Source organism: Spermophilus citellus (genome assembly GCF_964194105.1).
Source record: "Spermophilus citellus genome assembly, chromosome: 3".
Taxonomy (NCBI): domain Eukaryota; kingdom Metazoa; phylum Chordata; class Mammalia; order Rodentia; family Sciuridae; genus Spermophilus; species Spermophilus citellus.
The window spans coordinates 151,719,376-151,737,483 of NC_138184.1; the positions used below are offsets into that span (position 1 = coordinate 151,719,376).

General features: G+C 35.6%; 1 protein-coding gene across 1 annotated transcript; it reads left to right on the forward strand.

Annotated features, from left to right (window-relative positions):
• The first annotated feature begins 1,462 nt into the window (after nt 1-1,462).
• On the forward strand, nt 1,463-15,532 carry POLR1F (RNA polymerase I subunit F). The gene is made up of 4 exons (XM_081286833.1): nt 1,463-1,763; nt 3,705-3,846; nt 12,903-13,111; nt 13,544-15,532. Exons 1-4 carry the CDS (start codon nt 1,510-1,512, stop codon nt 13,950-13,952), a joined length of 1,014 nt encoding a protein of 337 aa, XP_081142959.1. The 5' UTR covers nt 1,463-1,509; the 3' UTR covers nt 13,953-15,532.
• Nucleotides 15,533-18,108: the final 2,576 nt, after the last annotated feature.

An 18,108-nucleotide genomic window follows, 5' to 3' on the forward strand; every position in this document is an offset into this window, starting at 1 on the left:
TTGACTAACCATAACATATTTGATTTTCAGCCCTGGCTACACACTAACAACAACATAGCCCATCAGAAGTTTCTTTGAGGGAGCCTAACTACAGCCATTTGGGGCCTGCTCCAACAATCCCATTTTCATTTGGGCTCTGAACCCTTTATCAGTAGTTATATAATTTATTAATTCATTTATACATTATTCATTTAGGATGCATTGGTTATTTTGGGGGGAAGGAAGGGTTGGTTTTGGGGGGCTTCTCTGGAGAACAAGACTAACCTCATGGTGTTTCCCCCAGTGAAACAGGAATCTAGTGATGCATCAGGCAAGTAGCCAGTTATAACAAATTCAACATAAAAACAGGCTCATGGTGGTGGTGGTGGTGGTAGTGACAAACAGATGGGGAACTACTTAATCCTTAAGGAGAAAAGAGGGAGATAAGGAGGTAGAGAACTATTTGCAGAGGAAGAGAATATAAAATCTAAACTAAAAATTGACAGAAATAGAATTTACCCACTGAGAGAAACTACTTGGTGGAAGAAATGGCTGAAGAATGGAAGGAGGGAGGGAGTGGGGAGAGGGAGAGAGTTGAAAGTGGCTCAATAAGCAGGGATGGCAAGCAGATATTGTTAACACAGGGAGAGCAATGAATGATGGTGAGGAAAGCAGCTAGGGGAAAATAATAAAATGGCCTAGTAATTCATTAGCTCTATTAAGGAAGTCTGCATTAGCCTAGGGAAAACCAGGAGCCTACCTAGGGCTTTAAAAAGGGCACATCATCACCATAGTTGTTTCACAGATTAGGCTGTTTCTGGTATGCTTTTGATCATCAAGTTGACCTTCCATAGGCAGGAAAGGAGTTTTGTAGTTTTGACAGCGTGAACACAGAGCTGTAAAAATACAGCTGTGGTTTTTACTTTGGGTTGATTTGATGTGTGGGCACACAAGAGAGACCCCAAGATCATAGCTGGACTTGGATACCTGGAAAAGTGGGAGATTTTCTAATTAAGTGATTTGCTGAATGAGAGGTAAAGTTGGATTGGAGAGAGAATGTGAGTTCTTGTTCAGATACTGCGTTTGAGGCCTGAGAGCTGCTGTGTAAGACTGGGTTCACTGCATAAAATCTACTCCATTATATTTTTTGATATATTATTGAATAGTTTAAGCTTGAAACGTCCTACCCAAACATGTTATTACTGCAAATGATCAAAGTGGGCAGTCCCATTAATCTATATACTAAATCCATTGAGGAGTTTGTGGAAACACGTTTGCCTGCCTTAGGGAAAAAGAGAAGACTTGACGCATGCTCTCTACAGACAATCACAGGCTCCAGGCTTCCTCCTCCCAAGTGAGAGGATTTGGGAAAAACATAAAAGGTTTCCCCCTGCTGGTCAGACCTGCATAGTGCAGCGAACGGAGTTGTAGGGGCGTGGTAGCTGGTGGCTGACGCAGAAACCCGGAGTCGGAGGAAAGGCGGTTGTGCTAGCGTCAGTGGTACGCGCCGGGAGAGACCTAACCTGCCTCATGGCTGCTGGTTGCTCAGAGTCTCCGCGGCCGAAGGCGGCCTCCGAGGCGCCGGTGGTAGGAACAGGCGGCGTCCTGCCTTGCCTAGAGCTGCCCACCTATGCTGCTGCTTGTGCTCTGGTGAACAGCCGCTACTCCTGTCTGGTGGCCGCGCCGCACCGACGGCACATCGCCCTGTCACCCCGCTACCTTAACCGGAAACGCACCGGTATCCGAGAGCAGCTGGATGCCGAGCTCCTGCGCTATTCCGAGAGGTACGGGTCTGTGTGTCTTGTCCTTCTCCCAGCCAGCAACGCCGTAACGTAGATGGCAGTCCCTTCTTTTGGGCGTGGGGAGGGCATGCTACAGAAAGGTAGAGGAGTGGGAAAGGTCGCACCGGCCACCCCAACCGGAGCGTAGTCCGGAGGTGTTCTAGAGTTGTGGTCCGCCCAGCGAGGCCTCTACCGACCGGGTCGGGATCTCTGCCAGGCCCTTCTATGAACAGTAAAGAAAACTTACAGGTGAACTGTCGACCGAGGGAGTGGAGATGAGAATAACCAGGTGTCTGGAGACCCAGTATACGGAGTTTTCTTTGACGTTGAACGTTTCATTTCCCACCTCCGGGGGTAATGTTTTCTCATTTGACAATGAACAGTTCGTGTTAGTACTTGAGTAGATTCTCTCTCTTAACTTGTAAGATCACATAAGCATTTGTACAAACAACAGTTTCTCTGTAAAACACGATGATCAGTTTTTGTTTGTTTTGGATCTGGTGCTTTCCCGCGATTCTCTTCTTTACCTGATTGGGAATGAGGGAAATACCATTTGTTTATTACTCCATTACTAGAAATTTAACATATATTGAAACCATGCAAAGATGTTGATACATTTATTTTTAAAGTTAGATTATGTGCCCATCTATTTATAAACAAGTTCATCTCTTTACTCAAAAGTAATGCAGAGCTAAGTATATTTCATCATCGTATAGGGCTGTCATGTGCATAACAGACTTTCTCCCTGTCCTCTTTTTTTTTTTTTTTTTGTAGTGTTTGTAACAAACATGAATAGTACCAGAAATTCCCACGTTCCTTTTAGAGAACAGCAGTACTGTCTCCACTTGAACATCATTCTATAGTAGAGAGAGGAGGCTTTGATTAAAGGAAACAAGGTTCTAAATTATTTTTTCCTGTCAGTTTTGGCAATTTTTCTTTCCTTCCTGCTATTTTCAGTGACTGTAAGATGGTCTGAGTTGATAACAGTTGGTTCCTTCTGAGGAAAGCTACATGCATAAAGTAATAACTAAAAAGAGCATTCCTGAGGAAATTTCTAAGTTTGATTTTGCTAATTTGGTAATTACTATAGTTCCTTTCTTGGGAGTTGTGGCTATTTTACTAAAATAAAATCTATTAGGGATAAATTCTTTTCTCTTATTCTATGTAAATCATGCTGGAATTTGTCACACACACACACACACACACACACACAAAAAAAAAAAAAACTTTCTGCTGTCTACCGCTTGTGTGTGTGAAATCCAAACATGTACAGATAGATTCAATAAAAGTAGAACAGTGATAAATTTGTACATGGAATAGAAGAGTGATTTCAGGTTTGCCTTGGAAAGTTAGGGAAGTTTCCTCCAAGTAGTGGGTATGGTAGTAAAAGCTGCCAGGTTTTTATCCTTCATAGGTTAGAAATGATATTTTGAAATAATAGTTGCCAACTAATCCGGATTCTAAAATGTGCACAGAGTGTCAAAAGTCAATTCTTAATAAATGATGTAGTTGTATGTCTTAAAATTTCCTTTTACTAGCAACAGTTGCAGTTTGAGATTTTTTTTTTTTTTTTTTTTTTTTTTTGTATTAAGTTACTGGTTGTAGTATTCAGGGGCTTCAGCTTTAACCCTTAGGTTTCCTTGTATTCCATCAAGTGCAGATGGAGAGTATCAATATCAATATTACCTGTACTCAGTAATAAAAAATGCATACACATTTTTCTTGTCAATTTCCATTTTAACTTAGCCAGCACATTGGAACCTTTTGGTGAAGTGGAACTGCTAAAAAGTTGTTACAGACTAAGCATATACTGTTACAGTTTTGACATAGGTTATATATTTGGGAGATGAATACTTTTTGGATTCTTAGACTATCTAATCAGTATCATAATGACCTAGTTTAAAAACAGGATAAAAGGCATCATCTTCTTCTCTTTTTAAACAGTCTTTTAGGTGTCCCTATTGCATATGATAACATCAAAGTTGTGGGTGAACTGGGAGATATATATGATGATCAAGGACACATTCATCTTAACATTGAAGCTGATTTTGTTATTTTCAGCCCTGAACCTGGGCAAAAGCTTATGGTATGTATATCATTTTTTCTTAGCTTTCTTGAAATAATTTTATACTTTAGGAAACTTTAAAGAGATTTAAATAATTCGAATAAATAAAAAGTATTTTAAAAGTAAATTACTTTCTATCATTTCAATCGAGGTAAGTTTGTAGACTCCATCCTTTAGAAACACATGGGTGCAAAGTATGTGACCTATCCAGTTGATTTTTTTTTTTTTTTTTTTTTTTGCAAAGTCCTTGTGATAATCTTGAGGAGGGAAAAAGCAGTACTTTGAAATTCCTCAATTCTACCCCTATATCTTGTTTTTATAAAGGATTCAAGCAGTATACTTTCATAAGAAACAGACATTCATATGGCTGTGGGGTCAGGCAAGTAATGAAAATGAATGAATAACAGGACAGGACAGCCACTCCATGCCAAGAAAGTGAAGGCTTTGTGTAGAAGATCTTCCAATTTTCTAGAAGGTAGAAATGGAGAAATGGATGTAAAATCTATTGAAATGTATCTTTTATCCCTTTTACTTGCTCTTCCACCATCAGATCTGTTTGTGTATATGTGTTGGTTTATGTATATTTATATTTGTATATCTATATATCTAGTAGATAAGAATTGTTAACTAACCATCAGTACTGTTAATAAAAATACAGATCAGATTTCATTATGACAGAATTCACAAGATATCTTTTTTCTCTTACTGTGCTGTTGTTCTTGGTCTCTGGATCTTACCATGTATGTTTTTCCTCTATTCATATCCACTGCTATAACAATTAGTCACCTCAGTATGTAGCTATACACCTGTTGCTTTGGTTCCTTTTTGGAAGAGCAGGTGAGTGCTAGGTGCCTCTGATGGGCCATCTTGAAGAGCCCTTCACTTTCACCATTTCTATTCAGCATTGTACTGGAGGTTTTTGCAGGGATGAGATGTTGGGGAAGAATAGAGAATCACAAGGAATAGTAAACCTCCTATTCCTCAGTTATACACATAGAGTAACTCTCCTGCTGTAACTCTGTTCCTCCCCTCTTTGTTTTGGGATTCTGGTGGGTGCTTTGGACACTGCTATTTTGGGATAGCAGAGCCTAGTATGGAAGACCAGAGAAGGGAACTGCGAGAAGAGAAAATGCCTTTGCCTATTTTTAATTGGATTTTTCTGTTTTTATTGAGTTGTAGCTCTTTTTAGTATTGATAGAATTTTTTTTCAGACCTTTGTTCTCTGTTGATATGCCTATTTATTCATTTTAATGGTACCATTTGATGAACAGAAGCACTTAATTTTGATGAGGTCCATTTTATACTTTTGTGGTTATTGCTTCTGGATCTTATCAAAGAAACCTACCCATTTCTAATTTGTGAAGATATTCTTTTAAAAACTTCTGGAAGCTTGGTAATTTTAGCTTTGATAGTTAGCTCTGTGATCAGTTTCTTATGCTTTTCTTTCTATGTAGTGTGAAATAGGTCTTGAAATCTATTTTCTTCCTCCTGTGGCTTTTTTAAATTGATAGAATATATTTTTTCAGCCTTACAGAGCAATTGAGTGGATGCAGAGTTTCCATATATTCCCTGCCTCTCAAGCAGGCAGTTTCCCCTATTATTGAAATCATCTTGCAGTAGTGAAATGTGTTTGTTATAATTGTTTATTAGCCAGTATTGACACACTATTACTAACTGAAGTTCCCAGACTTTGTATTATTTAAACTTATAAAAAAACCATAAAAGTCACATATTAATGGTGCCATGTAATATTTGATGCTTGAATACATTGCATGATGTAAATGCATAAATCGGATTAAACATACTTATGTCCTCATTTATTATCTTTGCAGTAAAAACTTCCAAAATCCTTTCTGACCATATGAAATACACAAAACATTGTTATCTATGATCAAAATACTATTCAGTCTTACCCCAGAACATCTTGCTCCTATCTAATTGTATCTAAATACCCAATTGATTAACCTCTGATAACTGCATTCTACTCTCAACTTCTATGAGATCACCTTTTTTAGATTTCATTTGATGTCTCCGTACTTTTATTTAACATGTTGATTTCCAGTTCCATCAATATTGTCCTAAATGACAGGATGTCATTGTTTTGCCTGAATAGTATTCCATTGTGTACACATTGAAATATTGTGTTTCTTTGTCCATTCCTTCACTGATGGACACTTGTTTTCCATTTCTTGTCTGTTGTGAATAGTGCTGCAATGAACATAAGTGTGCATTTGTCTCTTCTGCATACAGATTTTATTCTCTTTAGGTTTATACCCAGCAATGAGATTGTTGTATCATGTGGTAGTTGTTCTGCTTACTGTTTTTGAGGACACTTCATACTGTTTTCCATAGTGGATATACTAATTTACATTTGCACCAACCTTGTGCAAGGCATCTTTCTCCACATCCTCTCCATCACTAATTAGTATTTGATACTAAGTCTTCATATTAGGGTGAGGTGATATCTCAGTGTTGTTTTGGTTTGAATTATATGATGATTGGTAATGTTGAACTTTTTTTTTTTTATGTACCCATTGGCAGATTGTAGGTCCTCCTTTGAGAAATGTTTTTAGATTATTGCCCATTTTTAAAGTGAGCTATTTGGTTTCTTGCTATTGAGGTTGTTGGATTTACTTATATAGTCTGGGAGATGTGTACAGTGCAAATATTTTCTCCCACTTTGTAGGACTCTTGAGTGCTATGCAGAAGCCTTTTAGTTTTATGTAATCCCATTTGCCTCTTTTAACTTTTATTTTCTGTTCTTTGGGAGGTCTTCATGATCCAATGTCCTGAAGCATTTCCTCTTTTCTAGTAGTTTGAATAATTTTGTCTTACATTTAATTCTTTAATCTATTTTGACTTGATCTTTTTAACCAATGATAGATGTCTAGCTTCATTTTTTTTTTTACCCAATTTTCCTAATATCATTTATTGAAAAGCCTGTCCTTTCTCCAGTGCATGTTCTTAGCACTTTTGTTTAAAAATCAATTGGCTGTATGTTGATGGGTTTACTTCTAGGGTACATTTTGTTCCATTAGTCTATTTTTATGCCAATACCATAACATTTTGATTATTATAGATTTGTAGTAAGTTTTGAAATCAGGTAGTGTAATGTTTCCTGTTTTGTTCTTTTTACTCAGGATGTCTTTGACGATTTGAGGAAATTTGTGGTTCCATATAAATTTTAGAGTTGTTTGTTCTAGTTCTGTGATGAGTGCCATTGTTATTTGATACATAATACATTGAGTCTGTTAATCACTTTGGGTACTGGACATTTGTTAGAATTATTAATTCTTCTGTGAACAAAGGATGTCTTTCTACTTCTTAAATTTCATTCATTAATATTTTATAATTTTCATTGTGCAGGTCTTTCAACTCTTTAGTTGTTTTATTTACCTCTTGGTAACTATTGTAAATGGCATTGCTTACTTGATTTCTGTTTAGATAATTCGATATGAGCATATAACAATGTTACTGCTTTTTTGTATGTTGATTTTCTGCCCTACATTTTTGCTGAATTCTTTTAAAAAATTCTAGAGGGTTTTTTTGTGTTGTGTGAGTTTTGGAGAGTCTTTATATGTCATCTGCAGTTACAATTTGAATGACTTCATTTTCAAATTGGATGCCCCCCCCCCTTTTTTTCTTTCTCATGGCCTAATCAGATTACTAGGACTTCCAGCGCTGTATTGAATAAAAGTGGTGAAAGTGAGCATTCTTACCTTGTTCCAGATTTTAGGGAGAAAATTTTCAGTTTCTATCACATAAGGATGTTAGCTGTTGACCTGTTATAAATGGTATGGTGATATTCCTTATCTTTCTCATTTTTTCAGCATTTTTATTATGAAGAGAGATGGAATTTTGTTGAATGTCTTTTCTTTATCAAGTGTGATGACCATGTGGTTTTTGTCCTTCATTTTGTTATGATATATCACATTTATCAATTTGCATACATTGAAGCATTCTTGCATCCCTAATAAATCCCATTTGATCATAGTAACTAATCTTTTTAATGTTGCTTGTAATGGTTTGCTAGTATTATGCTGAAAATTTTTGCATCTGTGTACATCAAGGATATTGGCCCCTAGATTTTTTGTGTGGCCCCTCATCCAGTTTTGGTATCAGCATTAAACCTCATTTAATGTTCTTAAAAGAATTCCTTTCTCTTCTATAATTTGGAGTAACTTATTCAGCAGTGAAGCCATGTGATGTTGGGCTTTTCTTTGATGGGAAGTTTTTTACTGATTGAATCTCATTGCTTGCTACTGATCCATTTAGGTTTCCTGTTTATATTATTTTTCATAATTCAGTCTTAGAAATGTGTATGTGTCTAGGAATTTATCCATTTCTTCTTAATTTATGAAATTTGTTGACATAGTTGTTCATAATAATCCCTAATCTTTTGTATTTCTTTGGTATAAATTATAATGGGTCCCTTTTCATCTGATTTTTTTTTTTAAGAGAGAGAATTTTAATATTTATGTTTTAGTTTTTGGCAGACACAACATCTTTGTTTGTATGTGGTGCTGAGGATCAAACCCGGGCCGCACACATGCTTGAGCCACATCCCCAGCCCTCATCTGATTTTATTTATATGCATTTTCTTTACCTTTTCTAATTTTGGGTTTGTGTATTTTGGTTGCCTTTTCAAAGAACTAGCTCTGTTTCCTTTATCTTTTGGTTTTTTTGTTTTGGTCTCTTACATTTATTTCTATTCTATTATTTCTTTTCTTCTTCTAATTTTGGGTTTAGTTATTTTTCCTCTTCCTTTTTAATGCAATAGACTGTCTGATATTTTTATGTCTTTTTGATGTGGATGATGGTTGCCATAACATCTCTCTCGATACTGGTTCTGCTTATTTCCATAGGTTTTGGTCTGTTTGTCTATTTCCTTTTCATTTCAAGAAATTTTAAAATTTCCTGGATTTCTTACTTGATCCATTGGTTATTTTATATCCATGCATTTGTATATTTTCTAAAGCTTATTGTTAATTTCTAGCTTTATTGCTTTCTGGTAAGAAAAGATACTCAGATGTTTCAATTTTTTAAAAATTGAGTCTTGCTTTGTGATCTATTGTAATCTATCCTGGAGAAAGTTTGATGAGAAAAACTTATTCAGCAGCTGTTAGATGGATGTGTTCTATAGATGTCTGTTAGATCCATTTAGTCTAGGATACAGTGTAATTGATGTTTATTTTTCTGTAAGGATTGTCTGTTCATTACTGAAAGTGTGGTATTAAAAGTCCCCAACAATTCTTGGAGTATACTTTTGCCTTTAGGTATATTAATACTTGCATCATATATTTGGGTGTTCTGATATTGGGTGTATATGTAATACATTTAGAATTATTATTTCTTCTGTTTGAATTGACCCCTTAATCATTATACAGTGACTTTCCTTGTCTTTATTGTTTTTGATTTAAAGTCATTTTATTGGATATTAGTATGGCTACTTTGGGGGGGCTCCATTTGTATGGGTATCTTCCATCTTTTCACTTTTTGTGTGTCCTTAGAATTGAAGTGAATGTGTTATAAATAGCATACAATTGGCAATTTTATTTTTTAACCTCCTCACTCTTTTAATTGGAGAATGGAATTCATTTACATTCAAGGTAATTTTTGGTAGGTAATTCTTACTAAAAGCTATTATATGCCTTATTTTCTACTTTTGTCATAGTTTCTTCTCATAGTCTTGCTTGGTGGTTAAGTGAATTAGTTTAGTATTGTGTTTGGATTCCTTGCTTAGTCTGTTAAATTTTTGTTTTGTGTTACCATGAGGCTGATTAAAAAAAAATCTTGCTTATATCAAGCTATTTTGAAATGATAGCAACTTAATGTGATCGTAAGGATGAGAAACAAAAGAATAAGATATAAGAACGCAGTCCAGTTGAATTCTATCCAATCTTTCTGTATGGCCTGTTACTTAAACTAGTTATTTTTTTAATCTGTGTACTAAAGAATGGTTTATACATTATTCTATATTTATGTATTATATATTATTGTATATTTATTCTCATAAAAAAACTTTTTTTCAATATCTCTTTCAATTTGAAGAACTTGAACATTTATTTTAGAACAGTTCTGGTGGAGATATTTTGTCTCAAATTTTGTTTGGAAAAGTGAGTCCTTCACTTCTGAAGAGTACCTTTGCTGGGTATACACTATTCTTGGTTGACAGTTTTTTGTTCTTTTTGTTCTCCTTCAGTTTAGTGAAAATCATGGGCCAGTCTCCTAGCCTGTAAGGTTTCTGCTCAGAAGTGTGCTGTCAAATTGCGGTACCCCTGTGATGGGCATTTTCTCTTGCAGCCTTGAGAATCTTTCTGTTTCTTATCTATGATAGTTGGGTTGATTATATTTGGGGGTAGACTTATTCAGTTAGACTTACTGAGTTAAATCTGAATAATAACCTTTGACCTTCCTATACCTGGATGTTGTTTATCCTTTTCTAGGTTTGGGAAGTTTTCAATGAAAGATGCGTAGTCTAGATAGCAAGGTTGGTGCTAAGCTCTGTCACCAGAGTCTCACAGCCATGGGATGCTTCAGTCTTTAGAGGTGGGTAGGTATTCTCAAAGTCCACTATGAGGCTGAAGTGGCTGAAATTTGGGTCTGTCCCACTGGCACACAGATCTCTGCCTGATGTGAGGGCTGGCTTAGGGGCTTTATGAGCTTTGCCCTGTGAACAGAGTCTTCAGTTGCTACTTCAGTGGACCAGTGGTGATGCTTGCTAGAAGTTTGATAAATTGGGACCACATGTCTTCTCCTGGCACTGGACCTCTTACGGAACTGGGTCTGGCACTGGACTCTGAGAGAAAGCCTTGTGCCAGCTTTTCTGCCCAGCTTCCCACTGTGCTATCTAAGTTTGGATGTTAGGGGTGAGGCAGTCTCTTTGCTACCAGCCTAAGGCACTTCCAGTAGCTCAATTCACAGGTGTTGGCCTGGCTGTAGGGGTCATGGGGCTTTGCCAGCACTAGGTTTCAACTAAGACGTGAACTTAATTCTCCCCCCTCCCCCACTGGGAGGCTTCTCTCATACAACTCTTAACTTCCTACCTTCTTCAATATATTTTTTGTTATACTAAAAGCAGGCACTATGGTTGCCTGATTTCCCTAGCTCTTGTGAACTTAGTTTGATTCAGAAACAGCTTTTCAGCTTGGTTCATCTATGGAGATAAATTGCCAGAGGATCTTACTCTGCTCTCCAATAAAGTCTGTAGAGTTCACTTTTTATGTTGTACAAATCATAAGTTTTGCCAAATGTATTTTGGTATATATTTGGTATCATACAGTGTAGTTTCACTGCCCTAGAAATCCTGGGCTTCACTTGTTTACCTCTCCCATCCTCCCATCTACTGTTCCCCAGAAACCACTGTCTCATTGCCTTTCCAAGAGTGTCATATATTTGGAATCACAATTTTCAAAATGACTTCTTCATTTAGCAACATGCATGTAAGTTTCCTCTCCATTTTTTCACTTGATAGCTCATTGCTTTTCATTGCTGAATCATATTCTAAGGGGTGATGGCCAGCATCTCAATGGGGTGGGGGTTGTTCTTGCCGAGGAGGGTATAAGCCACCTCAGAAATTAAAGTCTAGAATAGTTAGTGAAGAACAAAAGACAAAGAGTCAGAAATTTATTTTCATAAATGGAGCCCCTGATAGGTTTAGTCCACATGGGGGGGAGCTGGAACTCAACGAAAAGTAGATAGCTCCAGTGGTTTATTTAAGGGGGTACATCAAAGGCAGGGATATGGTTTACGGGTGGAGTCTTGCTTTGTGATGTCTTGCAGTCAGCAGGTCACACCTATCTCAGAGGGGCTGTGTGGAACCTGTGGCAGAGCTTGAATAGGGATCACAGTGAGTGAGGGCAGTCAACCAGAGGAAATGTCCACTGGTCATTCCCAGACACCAGATTCTCCTATTCAGTATGCTTTGGTGCAGAGCAGCTCACACACAGCCCATGGATGGCATGCGACAATATTCCATTCTATGGATGTACCATAGTTTGATGCTAAATGGTGTTGAATACATAGCCATATTATTTACAGTTCTGTATTTCAGAGATTGTGAATTTTGGGGGGGTTGTACCACGGATTGAACTCAGGGGCACTTGACCATATCCCCAGCCCTATTTTGTATTTTATTTAGAAACAGGGTCTCATTAAGTTGCTTAGCACCTCGCTTTTGCTGAGGCTTTGAACTTGTGATCACCCTGTCTCTACCTCCCTAGCTGCTGGGATTACAGATGCGCTATAGTGCCCAGCTTAGAAAATGTGAATTTTTAAAAAATATTTTTAGGGTTTTCATTCATAGTCTTTGTATATGTTGATTCCTGGGGGAAAGTAGAAAATGTTTTATGAGGGACTGGGGTTGTGGCTCAGTGGTAGAGCAGTTGCCTGGCATGTGTGAGGCCCTGGGTTCGATCCTTACCACCACATATAAATAAAGAAATAAAGTAAAAAATCCACTGGCAACTAAAAAAATTAAAAAAAAAAAGAAGAAACTGTTTTATGAAGTTTCATTTTAAGCTCAAAAATCATATAACACAAGTTAAACATTTTAGTGATTTAGCCAATAAAACCATACCCAAGATCTATATATATAGAGAAAACTTTCTTCTAATAGAACTGCTTATATCATGCTAAATTGAATCATTAAAGAGTGCACTTTGAAATTTAGTCTGTTCACAGAAATATAATGTCGATCCTAGTTATAAAAAATATGATTCCTGCCTTGAGGTCTTTTCATAAATACATCATCGTATCGGAGTATTTTATGCTTGGTTTCCATGTGGTTATAGAGAAATCTACTCTGTAGAGAATCCTGCAGTGGAGGCTAGGTGGGTTAGTTGATTATTTGTTTATTCTTTTAAACAATTAACATGTAATTTTTGCTTTCTAAAACCTCTAACATTGTTTGGGTATGGCATATGGTAAGTTGTAATTGAGGTAAACTTCCCATATTAAATTATACCATTAATTTGATATTTTTTCTTTGAAGTGAGTTTAAAGCCTAGAAATTTTGATTCACCTTTTAACTCTTTGGATGTCTTCTTGATGTTATGTCCTTTCTTCCTTCTTCCCAGGGTACAGTTAATAAAGTGTCTTCTAGCCACATTGGCTGTTTGGTACATGGGTGTTTTAATGCCTCAATCCCTAAACCTGAACAGATGTCAGTTGAGCAGTGGCAAACCCTGGAGATACACGTGGGTGATGAATTAGAATTTGAAGTATTTCGTTTAGACTCAGATGCTGCTGGAGTATTTTGCATTCGAGGAAAAATAAATATTGCCTGGTGAGTTCATATTTGAAACACAGTTAAAGTGGGAAACTCTATTGCTTTGATATATATTGAAAGTATTTTTTTTTTTATTGTCCTTGATTTGACAATTCTGGGTTTAATGTTCAATGGCCTAATTTTTCTGAACCTGAACCAAACCAAAATTTGGAAGTCAATTTTCGACTTCTGAAGTAGTATAGAAACAAAGAATTAAACAATTAATAATGAAATTTATAAAGTTATAGTACAGTATTATTGCTATCAGCACTGAATTTAAGTTTTAGTAGGCTACAGAATAAAAAAAGAGAATATATGAAATTTACACCATAGTTATGTATCTTATGCTGCTTTCATTTAGGAAATTTTTACATACTGAGCTATCCTTGATATCATTTTGTTCCTTTATTTTTGCTTAGTGCTATTTATTGTTTTAATGTTTATTTATAGTTTGCAGTCCAAGCACCCTGTTGTTTCTGAAGAAGTAACAGAAACTCTAACTGAAGAATCTGTTGAAAAAATTCCAAAGAAAAAGAAAAAGAAAAAGAAAGATCCAGAAATTTATGAAGTAAATGATGGTGCCACAGAGCCAGCAGATTTTACAGGTATCACTCCAAAGGAAGAGGAAGAGCTACAGGTTAGTAATGACATGAATGGCCTCTGTGAGGAAGAGCCAAAGAAAAAGAAGAAGAAGAAGAAGAAGCACCAGGAAGATCAGGATCCTATTTTTCAGTGCAGTGACTCCAGTGGTTACCAAAGTGACCATAAAAAGAAAAAAAAGAAAAGAAAACATAGTGAAGAGGCTGAACTTACAGCAGTTCTGGAATGCTCACCTAAGAAGAAACAAAAAAGTAATTAGTGCATTTTAAATAGGATAGTTGATTAAGGATTTATACACAGTAGATGAGTACATATTTTGAAAAATGTTTATATTGTACTGGGTGTGGTGGCACACATTTGTAATCCCAACTACCCAGGAAGCTGAGAGGTCAGTCTGGGCAACTTAGTGAGACTTTGTCTCAAAAAGAGCTGGGGATGTAGCTCAGTGCTAGATAGTTCCTGGGTTTAATCCCCAGTACTATAAAATAAAAAGGCATATGGATACCAGTAATTTATAAAACAGGGAACACTTAATTAGGAATTGGAGGGTTTTTGTGCTAACTGGCTAATTTGGATAGGACCCATGTTATTAAATTGCCATTTTATTGTAGACAGAATAAAATGGTAAGAGCTACTCTCATTCTCAACTTTTATATTCTTCCAGATGTTAACTTTCCACATAAAATTTTCTTTGCATGCTGAAGATTAGCAGAAGTACTCTATAGTACAGTGTTATTGCTATCATTAAGGAACAAGTTTGGGATTTCCCCCTGCTCTGATAATAGGTGTCACCTTTAGTCATTTTATGCTATTTTGCTTATTTTGTTTTCTTTAATCATAGCTGTTAGTGTTTCTGTTGTTTAACTTAAAAAAATTATTTCCCAAAGGAGCTTCCGAAATCTCTAGAACCCTTGAGTACCATGCCACTGTCGACTGGTACATAATAGTATTTACTACATTCTCCTTTGAGGTGTATGTGTTTTAAATTCTGAAAATTGATGGAAAGTGCTCTTACCTTGTACTTGTTTCTTTGTGCCTCACTTGTGTTGGAGGAAGAAAGTAGATGAAGATAGGATAAATACAATACTGACCAGTGGCAAATTTCTTGATTACTTTTTATTTGTTGGAGTTGGCCATAAGAATTGTTTTAAAGAGGAGATTAAGAAGATGTTGATGTTTTGTGACTTACTGGAAAACAGTAATGAAATGAGAACTGGTTGAGGCTGATAATTAGTATGTGTCTGTGCATTTATTTTGCCAGTGCTATAATGGAAAACAGGTAAATAAATGTAGTTCCTTCCCTCATGGAATGTCATAGGAGAAACAGATGCACACAAACAGTATTAGTAAGGAAATACAGAACATTACTAATTGTGTCAAATGCTATGATGCAAAAACCTGACCACTCCTATTACTTGTGTTAGTATCTGCAAACAGTCAAATGGTTCAGTTGACTCCTCCATGTCAGCCATTTTGTTGCCATTCTTCTAGTACCGGACATAGTGCTAGGCTCACAATTATCAATTTAAAAACTGATAATGAGTAAATTCTGCTAGTGAACTGTCTAATCTATAAGAATAAGATAGAGTTTGGCAAGTAACAGACAACTCACAATATGTTGTCTACAAGTAGATGTGCCAGACAATGGAAACGTGCAAGACAATGTCTTTCATTACAGTTGAGATGCATTAGCCCTTGAAATGTGACTAATCCAAATTGAAATATATTGTCAATATCAAATATATATCATCAAAATTGGGATGTAAACTATATCTATTTTTATATTAGTAAAATTAAAATATTTTTGGTTTGATGGGTTAAATAAAATGTTAATTTCAGCCTGTTTGCATTTTATTTTTCTACAAAGATTGCTCATGAGGCTCACATTGGTTTTGGACAATACTATTTAAAAGGAAATATTGGTTGAGTGACATGATTCTATACCTAGAAGATCCAAAAATTCCATTAGAAAACTTCTGGAACTAATAAATGAATTCAGCAAAGTAGCAGGATATAAAATCAACACCCATAAATCAAATGCATTCCTATGCATCAATGATGAATCCACTGAGGAGAAATTAGGAAAACTACTCCATTCACAATCACAATAGCCTCAAGTAAGTAAATAAATTAATTAAATAATGGGAATCAATGTAACAAAAGAGGTGAAAGACCTCTAGAATGAAAACTACAGAACATTAGAGAAAGAAATATTACTGATGACACGATTCTATACCTAGAAGATCCAAAAATTCCACTAGAAAACTTCTAGAACTAATAAATGAATTCAGCAAAGTTGAACAAGCTATGTTGTCGGTATCTAACGTAGTAACATACTCAAACTTCAATATATAGTTGGAATTGTTTGACAGTATAGAAAATTGTTAACAAAAGTTTTAATATCCTTCCACACACTCCAAGAAAAAGTTTATGTTGTTCATGGAAAAATATATTGTGGCTTAGCAAAATAAGCAAATTCCTACATTATAAAAGAATTTGTATCTTCTCAAAGAGGGATGGCCCCTGAGATTTACTATCCTAATCTTCATGATTAAAGATAAATTTTTCCCTCCATGATTTGGTCGCATTACATGTCACAATGGCTTTAACAAAGAGAGGCGATCTGGTTAGGCCTAGCCTAATCACATGAGCCCTTAAAATCAAAGTTTGTGAGATTAGAAACACAGAAGAATTTAATGGAAGGGAGAATCATCTCTTTTACTGAACATGGAGAGGGCCATATGGCAAAGGCCTGAGGAGCTGAGAGCTGCCCCTGGCCAACAGCAAGCAGGAAAACAGGGCACTATGTCTCTAAGGAATTGAATTCTGCTAATGATAAGAATGTGCCAGGAAACAGATATTTTTCAGAACTCTCAGGTAAGAATTCACCTCGCTAACACATTGATGTCAGTCTTAACGTCCTGAGTACCTACCTTGTTGGACATCTGATGGACAGAACTCTGAACTGCTAAGTAGGTGCGTGGTGATTTGTCAGATAGCCATAAAAAACAAATATATAGTCATGCATTGCATAAGAATGTTTCAGTCAACAACAGATCACATATCTGATCATGACTATACCATATAGCTTGACTGTATATAGTATGCTAAACCATTCTCTAAGTCCACTCTGATGTCTGCACAAGTATGAAATTGCCTTAACATGTTTTTCGGTTCATATCTGTCATTAAGCAATACATGACTGTGCATAGTTTTATTGGTACTGTCTGATATATGGTTAAAATATTCTTTATGCATTTTCAAAACTATTGATTCATCTTTGCATATCTTCTAGATATACTTTAAAATGGATATTTGTCAAGCTAGAAAAAGCTCTTTGGGATTTTGATTGGAACTGCCCTAAATTGAGAGCTTAGTTAAGGGACAGTTAAATTCTGTAAAATACTTAATTTTCCTAACCAATAAACACACAGAGTCTCTTCATTCAGTCTAGTCTATTACATCCTTAAGTAACACTACATTTTTGCCAGTGTCTTTCTATATCTTAATTCCAGCAATTTTATAGCATTTCTTGCTTTTGTCAGTAGGATTTTTTTTTAAACATAACATTTCCTAACTAGTTCTTACTGAAATATTACAGATTAATTGATTTCATATTAACCTTCTATCTGACCAGGCATGTCAAAATTCTATTTTATTGACCCTCTCAAATCACCACTGGTTTTATTTACCATCTATTTTGGTTTATTTAAACTAAAAAAAAAACCAAAAAACATTTTTCTTGTTTTTGTTTTGTTAATTCCTACCTTTTATTAAATCCTATATTTTGTTTGTCCCCTTGCCACATTAGCTTAAGCTGAATTCTTAGTTCTCATTTAATTTCAATCTTTCTTATTTTAGTAATAGAAGGATTTGACTTTAAAATGTTTCTAAATGATACTGTAGTAATCTTATTGTTTCTAAATGTCTAGATACTCTGAAATTTCACCTGAGAATTATTATATCATGGAAGATTAATTTTGAAGGGTACATTGTTAAAGCTTGTAAGAAGTCCTGCTATTTTTATTGCTATCTTTTGTTTCTAGATGTCTTGTGCAATGTAGCCTTCAAAGGTAAGCTCTTATTTCTTTTAGAAATTAAGATTTTTCTTTAGGGCCAGTACATGGTTTCTTTTTCTTTATTCTTTTATGTTTTAAGTGCTTAAAAAGAATCTTTTAAAAATGTACAAAGCACTGTTGAAAAATAGATTCTATATACCATGCAGTAGGAGTAGCAACAAAAATGAAAAATACATAATTCTGCATCTAAATGATTCATAGAAAGTTAAACAGATGTTTAACTCAGTATATCATAGACTCCCTTTATGTAAAACAAAGATGGTAAAAGTGTTTGGTCTATACTATTTTCTTTCCCAAACCTTTGCCTTGGCAGTAATATATAACTTCATGGTATTG

Bases quoted from the DNA above. Each gene is read 5' to 3' on its own strand.
- POLR1F (XM_081286833.1), top strand. From the start codon at position 1,510: ATGGCTGCTGGTTGCTCAGAGTCTCCGCGGCCGAAGGCGGCCTCCGAG. The intron at 1,764-3,704 runs GTACGGGTCTGT...CTTTTTAAACAG, and splicing joins CTCCTGCGCTATTCCGAGAG to TCTTTTAGGTGTCCCTATTG. The intron at 3,847-12,902 runs GTATGTATATCA...CCTTCTTCCCAG, and splicing joins AACCTGGGCAAAAGCTTATG to GGTACAGTTAATAAAGTGTC.